The sequence below is a fragment of the Copidosoma floridanum genome, unplaced genomic scaffold, assembly GCF_036245765.1.
Source record: "Copidosoma floridanum isolate Cflo_tuat_1 unplaced genomic scaffold, Cflo_Japanese_pri ptg000022l, whole genome shotgun sequence".
Classification (NCBI taxonomy): Eukaryota; Metazoa; Arthropoda; class Insecta; order Hymenoptera; family Encyrtidae; genus Copidosoma; species Copidosoma floridanum.
In genome coordinates, this window is record NW_028321899.1 from 6,344,830 (window position 1) to 6,361,722 (window position 16,893).

Below are 16,893 nucleotides of genomic sequence, written 5' to 3' on the forward strand. Positions count from 1 at the left end.
TTATTTCAAAATTGAAGATATGTGAAAAGATAAATATCAACATTAAAAGATACTGCAATTGCTATGTGTCCATTAAAAAAAATTCTGAAATTAATGATATTCTCCAAGAAGCTAATGTCATTTTTAACGTGAAATATTATAACAAATTAGACAATTTCAAAAAAAAATTCGAATCACCATAAAATTTTTTATTGTAGTATGCCCACGAAAATCTCGAATTAAAAAAATTTTTTTTTGATACGTACAAAAATAATATTAATGTTATTTTTTTTTAATTCACAGTTAACAAGAAGTGATGTTGATTCAGAAGTAAGCGTAAGTGGTACTGATACAACATCGTTTTAGAGTTTGTGTGCTCGATTCCTGGTGTATGCAGATTATTGAAAAAATGATTAATATCGGAAAAAGTTCCTAAGAAACCCCGACAATGTTGGAGCAGATTTTTCCGTGAAATTTTCACTGAAAGTGATTCCAGAATTTTTTTCTTACTCTACAGATCTTTGGGCCTGGGTAAATGCGTAAAAGTGTTAGGTAGTGTATGTAAGAATAAACTGTTCCAATGCCAAGAACTAGGGAGGGAGCGCCCGCACCAGCCTTACTGGCCAGAAATGGTCCCTGAAACATGGGGCTTCTTCGGGGATGCTTATTATCCTAGATCTAATGCTTCGGCAGAGTTCCAGCTTAACCGACGATAAATGAATGGTCTTGATACATTAAGTCTTGGTAAAATAATCTAACTGTCAAGTAAGGCCTTACTCTAAGGCTTCCAAAAGTATGATATACCCTCATTTCTCATTACTCAAGTAATAATTATAAAAAAAATATTTTTTTCTATCGATAAGCAGCAATGCTATCAAAACTTGTTATAAACATCATGAAAGTCTGACATTCAATTATTATAACATAAACTAGAGGTAGTTACAACTTACCTTACATTGTACGTGTTCTAGAAATCTAACTTCATTAAGAGAACCCGTACAACCATTGACATCCATAGACACTGTCAGAGTGTAATTATAAGTATGTTCTATTTGACGGTCCTCACTTATTTCTTGTGATTTACAGATACGCTGAGCCGGTACGTTGATCCATTGTTCAGCTAAGGTAACCATGGCACCAGCATCCATTAAACCGTAACCAAACTTGTGTGATACCTGCATTTTTATATCTTGTAGTCAATATATTTGGTAGAAATAAAAGGAATTATCTTTATACATTCTCCATTACGTCAATTTCATAGATAAAAATAACAAATATAAATGAGAGTTTTAGAAAATAATTTATGGTTCCGCCTTCCATACCATTAAAATTGAGATATAAGGTATTCATACAAGAGCATACGTTGTAAAAGCTAAAACATGATAAATTCTTTTCGATATGCTTTAAAAGCAGTCTCTTTTTTGTAGTCGCAAAGTACATCGTTAAATATATGTAATTATCAAGCACATGTAATTCTTAATAAAATATTACAGTGCAATAACAAAATCTTATCATACACTTTGAAAAAGTCGCACATGAACAGGGCTTATACTTGCTTTTAACGCACTTACTTTTTAGAAATGTGAAAAATATTCATGTCTACATCATAACTTCGACAAACGTTTAGTGAAATAATTTTGTTACACTTTTCGTCAAAGTTTTTAGATATTTGTTGAGAATTATATTGATATCGTAGAGCATATATCAACTTCAATTTCACATACAATATATGATAGACGCTTCTGTGTAACACTTATCATACATATGCATAAAATCAGTAGACAGTGGGTGCTTAGGTACTTAAGTATAAAGTTATATTTCAATAAAATTCTATGGCAGACTACATACAAATATCAATATACAATTATGAACAATATGTTATGTAGATCAGAAAAGTTTATACTAAAGCCATGGCAAGACGTGCTAATTATATCTCGAACGTCATGCTCACAACCATTCCATACGCTCCCATATACCTAGTCTATATTTAATGACCACAATATGATCACAATATATTTGGATCAAAAAGGCTCAGAAAAACTATTCTGTAGTATCGCGCTATCTTTAATAGGGTAGTATTACATGCCATTTAATTTTGCTTCAGAATGTTCATCACACATCGATTTTTTTAACAGATATTATTCAAACATTGAACGTTCATTCGAAAAAAAATAAAAATTACCAAATAAACTGTAAAGCGCTCAACTTGCACCTTTTTTATATGTGAATTAAAAAAAAAATCAACTCAATTTATATAGTTATTTTAATGATGAATTACGTGAAATTACAGTTATGAGAAAATGAGCTGTAGATATCTCCCAATTTTTGTTGTATGATGTATGATGAATTTCATTAAGATAAACCTATTACATTTTTAAATAGATCCACCAATTGTTTTTCTTAATAAAACACGAAAGAAAGAGTCAAGTACGTATAAAAGCATGATGTAAGTACGCCCATATGAGATGAATAGTTGCCAGCGTTGCTGCATATGAGTGATCCTCTCACCTCTCCTAACTTTCACCCCACTAACTGTGATGAACGTCTTTACGTCGAAAAATCTCTTAGTCACAAATGAAAAAAAAGTGAGAGAATAAAATGCAATAACAATCAATAAATGCATTCATAGAAATCTGAATAAAGAAACCGTTAGTGACAGTCTGAAACAGATGAAAAAGTGTAAAACTGCTTAAAAAATTTCTGAAAATTTTGAAAAATGAAAAAAATTGTCTTAACAATCATTTATTAACTGTAGAATTAGCAAATTACTGATAAATTAATAAATATTTATGAATATATAGAAAAACTGTGGCTAAAATATACTACTTTCTAAGGTTAGAAAAAAATGATTTTTCTAAAGAAAAGTAGTTGATTTAACAAATAATATAATAATTGATTTAATTTACATTTAACCAAATAAATCAATAGACAGTAAGTAAACATTTAAATTAAAAATAAATTATGAATCACACTATAACAAGAAGCAGTCTAATCTGTTATACAGGGACCACCCATAACACAGTGGGTAAGGTGACAGGCTTATGTGCAGGAGATGGCTAGCTGTGTTTTTTTCAAATTGTTTGTAAGCTTATTACTTAAAAAATACTAATTAAAATTTAATAAAATTTATAATGTGTGCTGTAGTGGCATGACACGGCGTGGCGTGGCGTAGTATGATGTGGATGAGACCAGCTCGGAAGCGTGTTGCAGGGGGAATACAGTAAAAAAAAATTCACTTCGGAGAAAAAAGATCGAATTCATTCTGTTCTCGGTTACTAGTTGAACTTGTCAGTGCTGATAAGATATTATAGACGCATCATAAGTACTCGTATAAGGAGCAAGCATCAGTCGTATACGCCTACAAATTTGATCACTAGCGCCGTACTAATCGGTTCAGCTAGTGGTCAAGAATGAAGTAAGTTCGATCCCTTACTCATAACTCCTTATTTATTTCAATATTTTAATATATGTAAACTCTAAAGTGTTGTACACATGCATACAAAATATATTATATGTAAAATTGTAGTCATACCGTATAAGATCAATAAAAGTCTAACACCTTTACACTTAAAAATAAATAAATTTTGGAAGTTCTTAAAAAAGTAAGAAAATGATACACAGACGCTCGGCACATGTTTCACTACCGTAAATCTCAAATTATAAAATATTATGGGTTACAGGTGACTTAGGAAAATATTTAAATGTAAAGATATAAAATCAAATAAGATAAGAAATTTCGTAAAGTATTTACTTTTGATATGGTAATTCTTAAGTAACCCCTATTTATAAAACTAATCAGAATTGAATGTGATCATCTTCTATGTTAAAAAAAAACAAATGTAAGAAGACAAAATCCAAGATGTGTTGTGGCACATTCTATTGAGCTGTTATTCTTTGTATTTGTCACAATGTAAACTTGTGTATACGTATGTAATACTGGTTGTGAACTCTGTTAGTGCAAAATGTGGTGTAGAAAATAACTTCTAATTAGTGGGATAGCCTAATTAATCTTTTTTGTTGAGAAGTATAACACAGCGTATAAAAGACTTAAAGTAATTGCTCACTTTGGCCTGTTAAATACGTAATACGTGAAGTAGTATATTTTTCCATCAGTTTTTATACGGTTCCTCAATAAAAACTATAAATAAATGCATACTTCATCATCGTATTTCACAACATTTATTACGTACCATGCATGATGCAGATCTAATGATGATATCAGAACACGTATCAAGAACACAATGTAACATTAAACGATAATATGAGCAAATTTTTGACGAAGTAACTATTATCGAGGCTCTATTCTTCAATGCTACCATTTGTTGCCTTAAATTTTTTTCGTGTATGTAAGATTTTTGGTTGAAACATTTTTAATACACTAGCCTATCATGCGTCATTATAAATACAAAGTAAATTCATGGATTAATAAATAATGTGTACGTCTTAAAGTACATGTTCACGGAAATCGTGAACTTTTAATTTTCTTTCTTCATTTCTATATTTCCTTGACAAAATTCGTTTCATGTAATAGTTAGATTCTCTAGAATTGTAATAGCTGTAACTTTGCTTTATTATCTAAAGTTATCACTTATTAATTTTATAACTTTTACTTTACATTGATACATACTTTAATTTGAAAACTTATATCTCCTTATCTAATCTCTATATTCTACTGTGACTCCTAACGTTGAATCCAGTATAAATGTTAGCCAATATAAGGTAAATAATTTTGATACTGATAACGACTACTTGTGTGCATTTGTATAAAGTTAATTTTAGTTATTTTTTTCGCTATTAATGTAATAAATTTAGACAGGTCTCAACTAGCAAAGAGCAAACATTAATTACTTTGGCTTGACCATAACAGTACATAGAAACCTACCAAATAAATATTAGGCTCACAGGAGTTCGAGAATAGAAGTACAATAATTACTACGCGAGCTATGTCTGGGATGGATAATGAAAACAAAAAATAACTTACTGATTTCATCAATAAAAATTTTAACCATGGATTATGTAATGCAGAAAAATTTGCTCTTATAGTAAATCAGCTGATCAATAAAAAGTTAATCGAATCACAATAAAATATTTTGAAAAACATTCCTAAATTCGATTATATCTCTGAAACCATCTTTAGACCCTTAACTATTGGACTGTCTACACGCAAAAATGTAAACGATTTGCAATTACATCATTCATCGTAAAATATGATTCACAACGAATAGTGTACACATTTTGACAGTAACTTGTACACAATTTTGAGTAGTCCTTCAGTAAAATAAAAGAATCACTTCAGATGTAGTTGATAAAATAACTTCTGCTGAGATTCTAGACACCATTACGAGTCTGCATTTGCATGAAATCATTAAGAGCAATGTAATGTATAGGCCTTGAGGTGACTATCTTCAACGGCAAATGTTTAAAAAACTTTGCTACAAAATTTTAAGACATCACTACTATGTATGAAGAAGGATATTTTTACCATTACCACAGGAATACAGGTATTACTTACACATCTTCTTCTGATTTCAAAGCTGAAAATCGCTTGATTGTTTGGTATAATTCTACACTACTAGATATATTTAACTGTCAAAAATCTGTGGAAATAACTTTAGTATTTTAGTATTTTAGCTCTTCGATAAACACATAAATATCAAGTAGCGCGGTCACTCTACATGCAAGTTTGAGCAGACGACGTATGGCACCATGCCATTGCATACGCCTTAATTCTGCTCTTCAATTATCAAAATTTAAAAGAAAATAGCTAACACCACTGTACTCTTGATGTTTTGAAATTATCATGTCTTATTAGCGTTAAACTACAGCTTCCAAAAAAATCTGTTAAGAACAGCCTTTTAATATCGTTATTATGATGCTCCAATGTTTCATCCTGACTGGCTGAAACTTTCGGATCCTAAAGTTAGCTACAAGTGAATGAGTATGATGGCAGACACAACACACACAAAGAGACAGAGACCGAAATCGACTGTCTTGAAGTCAGCTTGAAGCAGTGTTGTTTAATTTATGCGTATACAGGTCATTATACTCAAAATAGCATATTTTATGTCCCAGTCGATTACATAGTCTTTGAAGGAGATATTGATCTGGAAATTTTTTTAACTATTCAAGGGATATTTACTGCTAAAGGTAAAACAAAATTCAGGTCATAAAAGAGTGTTCCTTTAGTTAGAAATGCAAAAAAAGGGCTAAATTATCGTTACGGGCTCATGTCTTGTCTTATTCCAAAATTTGTAGTTTACACGATGCCTGGAATCAAAACACGGAGTTTTTAATTTTTTTACAGTACGGGATTTTCAAGTGAGTAGCGCAAACAACATTTTTACGCATTTTGGATAGCTAATAAAAATTTCATCCAATAGTTGCATGCCGTTAAAGTTGTGGGACCAAAATCTTCATAAATTTAAAATTTCAACGGAAAATATTCTCACAATCGCATGCAATTAAATTTGAGCATTTTAGTTAGGGCGTCTTATATTCTACGAATGTCAAGGATGTTGTAGGAATCTTTTCCGATTTTTTCATCCTAATAAGCCAGTTATACAAGCTCACGAATTCGAAGATTCTGTCTTCCCAAAATAAAAACTAAGAGCCTGTAACGCTAAGGAGTGTTATGTATCTTATTGAAGCGTGCAGTTACAGACTCCGAAAGTGGCGGATTAAAATTTAGCTGTTTTGTATGTATTATAAATGCAGTGACAAAGTTTAATTTGCATTTGGCGAATTACAATATCAATTTTACAAGAGCCCGTAACGCTCCTTTTTTTGCTAACAGCCCGTAACGCTATCCCATAACGATACAAAACACATCGTATCTTCACTGAGTGTTAGTTTGTCAGCTAGAATAGTATAGTTTATAATAGGATGGACACAGCACATCGTACAAGTGCAAGAATAAAGTTAAATTTTCTCTGTGAGTGATATAATAATGATTTTAATATAATTTTTCGAACCTGTAACGCTCCTTTTTTTGAAAAAATCGCATTATATCTTTGTGCAGTGTTTTATCATTAACTCGGATAGTGTTGTATATAATAATATGAATACAATACATTGTAGAAGTGCTATTTTACAATTATTTTTCCACTGTAAGAGGTATAATCATAATTTTGTAATGATTTTACGAACCTGTAACGCTCTTTTTTTCATAAATAAAATAAGAAAATCGACGTAAAAAATGTTCTCGTGCAGATCCAGCAGGGCGCTAAAAATTTAAGCTTATTTTGGTCACGGACAATAAAAAAAAATTTTTTAGAAAATTTTAAAATCCAATTTAAGTATTTGTCCATTCCAACTCTCGAAATATACCGTTTTCAGTAGAATAACCCATACATATTGCCATGTGCGTACTGTCTAGTGGGTGGAACTGTACAGTTGTGCACGTATGCATGCAAACGCTTATGTATGTATGTGTGTAATTTATGTATAATGTAAGAATGCATGTATGTGTGTTTGTATGTACTGTTTAGTTGCCTAGTTATATACAGCCTCTACTACAAGTTCTACTATACGCGTGAGAACACTTATGTGTACATAATAGGCATGTAGACTAATGTTATTATTTTAATAATATAAACTACCCAAAAAATTTTGGGTGCACGGCGAATTGATGCAAACACCAAAATATATTTGACGTATTTTTATAATGTGACAAAACCTCCAAGTACCAAAAAATGTGCCATATCTTGAAAAGGAAGCTAAATAGACTAAAAATAACATCTTTTGCAGGGTTTCTCAGAGCTAAAAAAATATTACGGCACATGAAAATAGAGGCATTGAGTTACATTAAAATATAACCTTAATTTTAACGTTTTCGATGTATCTTCATGAAATGAAGACGGAAAACTTGGGGAAAAATTGTATTATGTTTAGTACAAAGTTATAATAATGCATAGATAATATTCCATGGTCATGCGTGCGCATAACCTCCAAATATTAAAAAATATGCCATATCTTAAAAAAGACGCAAGACATACTAAAAATAACGATTTTAACGGGATTCTTATAGAAGAAAAAAACATTACGGCGCACAAGTAAAGAAGTGTTGAGTTCTATCAAAACACATCCTTAAATTTCAGAGTTTTAGATATTTCTCTATAGAATCAAAGTGAAAAATTTCAGAAAAAATTACTGCATGTATGGGAAATTTTTACAAACAAGTAAAATATATTCAATTTTTTTGTTCAATATAACCTCGAAGAATAAATTAAAAACGAAAAAAACTCTAACGGGATGATGGACAAAAAAACCAGGAATAAAAATTTTCATATGTGCGTGCGTATATTCAATTATAATCAGCAGTTTTATTTTTAATGAGTATTATGTCAGTGTGCGTATCACAATACTGGACCTTTACTTCAAGTATAAGAACTATAGACTTTTTGAACACACACATCCAAGAACATTTTTATAAGCATTCATAACTTTTAACCCATGTCTTATCTATTATTTAGATAATTTTTGAAGTTCTCACTTTTGCAAAATGTCACCTGTGATGCACTATATTTTTAATCATAAATTTCTTGTGGCATATTTCCAAAAATTCATTATAATTTTTTGTTTATTAGGTTCAATACATTAATACGTGGTATGAGAAAGGATAATAAGATAATAGTGTTAAAAATAATGACTTAAGTGAAAATGCTATCATATATTTATTGAATTAAATAACATTCAACGTTTCGGGCTCTACAGTTATAAGGATAACAAAGCCCTTATCAGATAAAAGTTTTCTATAAACACAATAAAATGCAAACCACAATGTAACAAATATTTTAAAAAACAAAAAATGATATTTAAAATTTTTACTGTAAGTAACACTTACAATCATTACACAGTTGACTGCGTATAGCACACAAGATGGTAAGGTGGCGAATATAACACTTTGGTAATCCACAAGTTCTTATATAGGCGCCACTCATACACGTATGCTATATCTATGTACGCGTCATTGGTTAACATTTGAGTAAAAGTAATCACAATACCACAACTCACCTTTAAATTTTAAACTTACAACATGAGATCGCTCTGTAATCATCCAAACAGCTTGAACAATTTTGTTGATTTGGTCTTTATAACAAATCTTGAAATTATTCGTATATAAGATTCAGTTGATGTTGTTAGAGTTAGCATGGATGTGTAACATTTTAGAGAAAAGTCATTTGAATCTATTACTTTCTGTATCTTATATTTTCACACTATTAAAATTGAATGAGTAGTTGGTTAGTTTAGTATAATCTGCTAATACTTATCTTTCACGAAGATATTAACAATCACTTTTATGTTAACTTGTTTAAGTGTTCAGATGTCTGGAAGTTTGTCCCGTGTAACAAATCCTACAATTTTTTCATTGAATTTGTTGTATAACATTACGTTCTTCATTATTAGCTACTAATCCGTTCATAATTCGTAAGACACAGAAGATTTGTCTATTCATTAAAATTTATCCTAAAATTATTTTTATACGCAATTTTTTTAACAATACGATTGAATCTTTTGAAGTACGGCAAAACAATCAAACTATTGAACAAGCGAACATAAACGTGATTGTAAATATCTGCGAGAAAGATCAGTAGTAGCAGGAAATACTAGAATAACCAACCATTTATTCAATTTTAATAGTGTAAAAACATTAGATACAGAAAGTAATAGATTCAAACGACTTTTCTTTGAAATGTTACACATCCATGCTAACTCTAACAACATCAACAGAAATGTGCAAACATGAACTTACCCAACTAACACCACGGTGAGGTTGCACGATGAGGTTTTGTACACCACGTAGCCATGAAAAGGGCTGTTTTTGAAGCTGTTGATAGAAGAAATTTTTTTAGTCGCTCTTCTTCTTTCAGTAGTATCAAGTTCATTTTTCTTTGAATGACGTATGTAAGGGATTCTTTTTACAATTTTTGCCTTGTCCAAGTGCTTCTGTTTTGAACATCCAGAAAAAATCTGCCAACATATTAACGTCCCGACATCCTTGATAGCTAATTTCTATAATTTTTATACCTTAACTGAAGCGTTTCCCCTTAATTAAAGTTATCAGAAGAATTGTCAAGATGAGAGTGCAGAAAATAAAGCTTCAAGTTCATCTAGCATCCAAGTTTCTCGTAGTTCTTTACCATGTTGGCAATTAACTTCTTATACTCTGGACTTTTTAATTTGCTTTTTTAAATCACTCACCTATAATTATAATTAATTGGTTTGACTTTAAATACTTTTTTATTACTTTGTCAAAAACACCAGCTTTTTCAAATAAAGATAATAGTAAAAGAGCACCATAAATTCTGCGGGGGTCAATAGGGGGAGCGTAAGAAGGAAAAATTTCTCTTTGTTATGCGGGGAAGCAACTACAGACGCGCAGAGAAGGGCGAAGTAGCGTAGGGGGCTCATAAATATACAAAATTTCCTTCACACATTTCTTAATTGCTTCTTAAAAAACACCAAGTGGTGAGAAGGTAGGGAACAGGAATAAATTTTGTGGAGGTCAAGATGGAAAGCAAGGGGAGTAAATTTTTGAAGTGACAATTCTTATGTTGGGCCATGTACAGCAACGTGGGGGAAAATGCGATACAAAAAAACATAGCCACCAATCCTAAGGCCGAGGCTCTCTTCTTAATCTCCTCTCTTACACGGTCCCTCCCACTCCGTCTCTCTCTCTCTCTCTCTCTCTCTCGCGTGTACGCCACGCGCTGCCTTCCCCTCACGCTGCTACTATACCTATGCATTTATACATATATTATAGATACGTATGTTTCTACGCTACGACTATACCGATGTGCCAGCTTAAGCTGAGGTATAGGTATGGAGAAAAAAAATAAGAAGAAAAAAAGAACAGCTGTACCTATACTAGAAGAGAATTATACGCATGTATATCGTATATATGTATACGTATTGCATGTTCCGGTCCACTAGGGAATTCTGATGAGTCAAGGCCTTGCTTTGCTGTTGTATACTATTTGTGTACGGAATAGTATAATACTGATTGACCTCTTCAAAGTCTTCAAAAAAATGTACTTAGTAAAAACAAAAAAAAAAAGCCGTATCTTAAAAGAGAAGCAAAATTGGCAAAAAATAACAATTTTTATGGCTTTTCTGAAGAGAAACTACATGATTAAGGTGCAAAAATGTAGAAGGACTGGACTATGCACAAACATAACTTCAATTATTTTCTTTTTCAACTGTATCGTGAAAACAATGAGCAAAAAAATTTTATTTTTTATGCCATGTTTGGAAAATTAATATGAAAGTGTACAAAATCTTCGGAACATTTTTGTCACAACATAAACTCTCAAATTTTGAAAAACAGTATTATCTCAGAAACGAAGTTAGACAGACCCAAAATAACTATTTTTTTCAGTTTTCTAAGAGGAGACCACATGATCGACGCACACCAATAGAAAAGCGTTGGACTACGCAGAAACATAACCTTAATTTTCTTATTTTTGACTGTATCATGAAAAGAACAAGTCAAAAAAATTTTTTATTTAGTATAGTATGTTTAAAACATTATTACGGATGTCAATAAAATTTTTTAAGAATTTTTGTTACAACAAAACCTCTTAAAATTAGAAAAACAGTTGTATCTTGAAAAAGAAGCCAGTTAGGCCAAAAACAATTCCACGCTTAGAAAATAACTATTGAGGACCGAAAATACATGTTACACGGATTCAGACAAAAAGTTGCAATAATTCTAAAAATAATAAGTCGTACTTAAAAGGCAATGATACATTCTATATATCCTAGCTATGAATTAATTTATATTATCTGTCATTTATCGTAAAACCAATTGTTACCTAACGAAAACCTATATTCTTATTACAAATTTTTAAATTAATAGAAATTAATAATAAGCATGGGAAAATGTTAATAGTAAATTATAAATAATTATGAAAAAAAAATTAAATAAAAAATTATAATAGTGAATAATGTAAACTTTTTTCTATTATCTTAATTAGATAGAGGAAATTACCTTACTTTTATGGTACTCAAAATTGAAAAAAAATTTTTGATCGTACATATACGTTATCATATTAAATGCACGAATAGTAATTTCAAATAAAAGTTTTGTCCCACGTAACTGGACAAAAGAACCTTTTTTTGGGTCAGTATAATGAAAATTTTTTGTTTCGTTCTGCATTACATAGACCATAGCCAACATGAAAATATTTAGAACGCTTCAGTCACGTGTAACATCAGCAGTATTTAATGCTTGAAAGTGCTCGAATACTTATTAATAATAAAGTTTTTACTATTATAATATTGGATTTTTCAAGACCTATTAAAATTAGATGTAATCTATTTTTTTTTAACTTCTGTTATACTGAGTTTAATAACATTTGACTGGGAAGTTCCACTTCTGCCGGGGGTCCTGAGACCCACGCCTGGTTTTATTTTACATGTTTTACAAGGGAGGAACTTGAGATATATAAAGCAGCGTAAGGAAACGTGAGTTAGAAAACTAATTACCTTACACAATATAATTATTCATTATAGAAGGATTTCATACGTTTTTTCACATTTTCAGTAACATAAATAAAGAATGCGGAGGAGATGGTAGGCAAGAGGCAGTGTGGGCGAGAAAAGGGGGAGCAAGAAGGACCACGAGAAAGCCTGGGGCAGGAATTTAAAAAAATTCTATTCAAACAAATCATGCGCGTATTTAAAGAATTTTACTTTGTTTAACGACGAAGTACATGGAGAGTCGTGGAAAAGCTTGAAGAAGGAAACTTACTGCCCCACACAACCAACTATAAATATAGGGAGACATACAATATTTATATGAAAATATACATACACATATTTCTTTTATGTTTTAAAAGGGTTAGAAGAATTCAACAAGTAAACAGAAATCTGAATTGTTTCTTGGTTTAATCTTATTTTCCTCTTAAACATGCCTATTAGAATGCGAACTATTTCTTTAACTGTAGTAAGTATTATACAATCTAACTATTCAATCATATTGACAATTTGAGTGTAAGTCTCTCATACACTTACAAAAAAGAGAATTTTGTTAAAATCGTTGACAATTTGTCTATTAATAGGAAACATCTCAATATTTTACTATCTTTTATCATTGTACTTGCTTTAGCAATATAATTCTCACTAGAGTTTTGTAGACAACAATGTACGAGGCAGCATCAGACTAATAAAATGTTCAAGTCCCATTGATTTCTTACTGGCATCGCATGTTGTTGTATGTTGCTTCACGAATAGACGTTGCTACATAATTTTACTTACCCAACTCTCTAGAAACGGTATCGTCCTGCAATGTTATGTAACCATTGTAATAAATATGGTAACATAAGCTAGACTAGTGTAAGGAAAGGCTTCTAGTAAATCTTTAAAATTTGTGTATACCAGGACCAGATAACTTGTTTATTGCAAACAACGAAGAATTTTTTTTACCTTTTTGTGACTCATTTTTTATTGGGAAAATCTGATGTCTAGTTAATACTTTTACATAACATAAGATATTCAGTACAGTTGTGTTTTACACTTGTATTTGCCAAGTACAGTAAGTATCTGTAAATATCTTACTGGTTAAAAATCTTTTCTATTTATTCTCTTGACAGCCAAAAATGTGCTTATTCAATCCTAATCTGCCAATTACGTGCAGACCAATCTTTATTTCATTTAATTTTCTTATTTAGTTGGTGCTAAGCACTATCTTGTTAACATGCAAGTTCTTTCAGCTTAGAAATTTTCTCCATCACCAGTCTATCTTTGTTAATGAGATCTTCTGGAGTATCAATATGGTTTTCTTTGATTGTATCATAAAAAAATGAAGTCTTTTTGTAAAGTTGGCAAGTCTCCAGATTATATTTATCAATAAATAATTAAGAATACTCATCTTACCAAAGCTAACCTAGACACTAGAGTATTTATTTCACATAGATCATATTCGCTTCTTTATCAATCATAGAATCAAGAATAACTAATTTTGCTTTTAATTTCACATCTCCTTTTTCACCTGTCTTCCTTTTTAAAGTTCATTCAGAGTTCATGATCTTTGGTTGGCCATCATTGATGTTCACTGCTGGTCTATTGACAATCTTTTATAACTAATTTTTATGCACTCGTTTAATTTTTTTATCGTATTTTTAAGCCGTTACTCTCGTTCTGGATTTACAAACACCTTTATTGTAGTTTGCGGGATCTTTATTTAAGTCAACAATTAGGAAGTTTTCCATTTTGTTTTGAACCTCTGAAACTGCATTTTAAACCTCTGGATAATCTCCACTGTTTCACACACGGTAAATTATGTGCCCTAATCTGAGCGTAAATTGCAAATATGTCCCCTTTACGAAGTCATCCAGGTAACGTTTTATTTTGCTTTTAAACTTCACGGTATATGCCATCGTCAATCTAGAGAAGTCATCTATGAATATTGTTACAAACTAGCATGCATTCAGATAAAAAACTTGCTTTATAGAACTCATAGTATCGAGATGTAGTGATTAAAGTGATTTGGTAACCTTTTTTTTATGTTTCTGAAGGGTGGTCTTTTTATTTTGGCAATCTTACAAACTGTTACCTAGTGTTAATAATCAGACTATAAAATACGGCCTTAATTAATTCTTGTAATCTAAATATTTCAGATTGTAGTGCTGTGATATATTCCTAAATCTAACATGCCAAACATAGCTCTGTATTTCTTCAAAAACGTTTAACTTTTCTGTTAGAAAGGGTTCAAGATTCCTAAAATATGGTCATGCAACAATTACTACATATTATATACTTTTTAATCTTTAAAATTAATCTGTTACAAATTTGTTGGTATAGTTATCAATGAATTAATCAATCTTTTGACACGCTGTTTAAGAATACGAAATTCTCCTTGTTATTATTAGTGTTGGCTTGTCAACCATCCTTTATTTTTGCTGTAGCTCCCCTAGTTGTATGTTCATGCTTCTTAGAAATGCTGTGTAAACTTTTAAGGCTCTTAAAAAAATTATCCTTAACGAAAGTCGTTCCCTAACAAGTTCAGTAGCTCGCTGCCACTCATCAAGTGCAGAACTTATATACCAAAGTAACTTGCTAAAGAGTGACTTATTGTTCGTTTCTTTGTTTTGTTTTGTCGTATGAGTAATTTGAAATACATCAATATAAAACAAGCCGAAGAAAGTAAAAGCTATTTAAACTATCAACCCAGTTCACTCAAAGCTACTGGAAGAAAGAAAGGTAAATTAACACGCATATTTTATAAAACTTTCTCTCTTTTCTTTTCTATAAATTCTCTTCTACAAATGATTGGACTGTCTGCTGGTCCCACAGCTTGTAAAGAAGCGTAAGATTATATTCCACAACCTTCAGTTTTAAATTAAAGACAGAGTTAAGTGATAGTCATAATCATTTAACAAAAATTATTTTTGCATATATCAGTGACACGAAATGCTTATTTGACTCGTATGAAATAAATTTACATTTTCATACCTCACGCGTTTTTTAGTGGCTGATGTGCCCTTGGTAGGAAAAGTAGGATTCGCCACGTGAGCGCTATCGCTTCGTGGCTACATTACGTCCCTCGGGCCACAAAATAGCCCCAGAGACGATGGCACTTATTTGACAAAAACTACCATTTTTTATCAAAAAACAAATGTGTATGCCTTTATTAGCAAAGCGTCTAAGTGAAAGACAGTTATTAGCAAGCACATCAGTGTAGATGATCCTACCTATGACAATTTCTCTTTTTCGTTACTACTAAAAATACATAATTCTTTTTCTACCCCTCAAGTCTACGAAAAAACTACTGATAACACATTTAAAGAATTTATTATTGTGAATGGTAAAGTCTCTAAAATTTAATTTAAAATTTTTAAAACGTATAGTAGTACCCAAGTTTGCTACAAATTCTATGTATTTTTATGATGAGTCATTTACATTATTAAATAATTTACTCAAGTCTACGATTTTCACACATGGTCTACTTTCATTAATAGTGCGATTCGAACTTCCTGATAAATCTTTTGTTTTGTCCTACGAAAATAAACACAACTTACTTATGAGTAAAAATCTCCGAAACTAGTTTATTGAATTGTTTGCAAAATTGAAAGGTAGTTTGTTTTTTTTGGAGGGGGGATGGTTGAGCTCTAGAGTAAAGCTTGTTGCGAATCTAACACGTACTTTTTTTAATTTTTGTTTTTGGTTCTTCGTAGCATCATCATGGGATTAGTGACATGGCACACCGTGTTCTGATATTACAGGGTAAATCAACCTTGTGTCAGATTTAATGCTTGTTCCTTATATCTTATCTTCTCTTGTGTGACATTTGTAGTGGATTCGAACTTAAAGTCAATCTCGTACAACAGTTTATTGTAATTTATTGTGGCTGCTGTTGTCGCAAAAATAGTTTTATCGTTAATAAGTTCATAAGGATAAAAGTCATCCACGATATGATTAGTATCTACCTTAACTGTAAAACATCAGAAGTATTTAATGTGTGAGTCTGACCGTGAATAAATTACTAATAGAGATAAAAGTTAGATTTATCATCGGTTTCTGATTTTCAGGTAAACGAATAGTAAACTATTTATGTGTCCTTTTATACAACGAATCAAAGCACGTTTTGTCTTTTTAACATATCTAAACGGACAGTCACTGCAAGAGAACTTGTATATATCCTTGGTATTTTCAAGTGTATCAGTTTCGTCTTTATCGAATTGAATGATTTTATTCAGAAGATTTTAATTTATTGGCGAAATATAAATATTATAAGATTTTAGACTATTTTTAATTTTTTAACAAAAATTATTTTTAACAAACGGGATTGATATAAAAAGTCTTAAGGATGTATATACGTGATGCAGTATTCTGTTCTAAACATATGGTCCGCCAAACTGCATATTTAAGTAAATCTTGTATTTACTCTATTTTCCTAGTTCACAAGTGACTGCA

The 16,893-nt window shown here is 31.0% G+C and overlaps 1 protein-coding gene across 2 annotated transcripts in view; it reads right to left on the reverse strand.

Moving 5' to 3' along the window:
- Fur2 (furin-like protease 2) overlaps nucleotides 1–16,893 on the reverse strand; it is a 918,757-nt gene that overhangs the window by 402,035 nt on the left and 499,829 nt on the right. For both annotated transcript variants that reach the window (XM_089595005.1, XM_089595006.1), the window contains exon 8: nucleotides 930–1,154. In XM_089595005.1, the coding sequence (XP_089451131.1) occupies nucleotides 930–1,154 (225 nt within the window). The remainder of the gene's footprint in view (nucleotides 1–929; nucleotides 1,155–16,893) is intronic.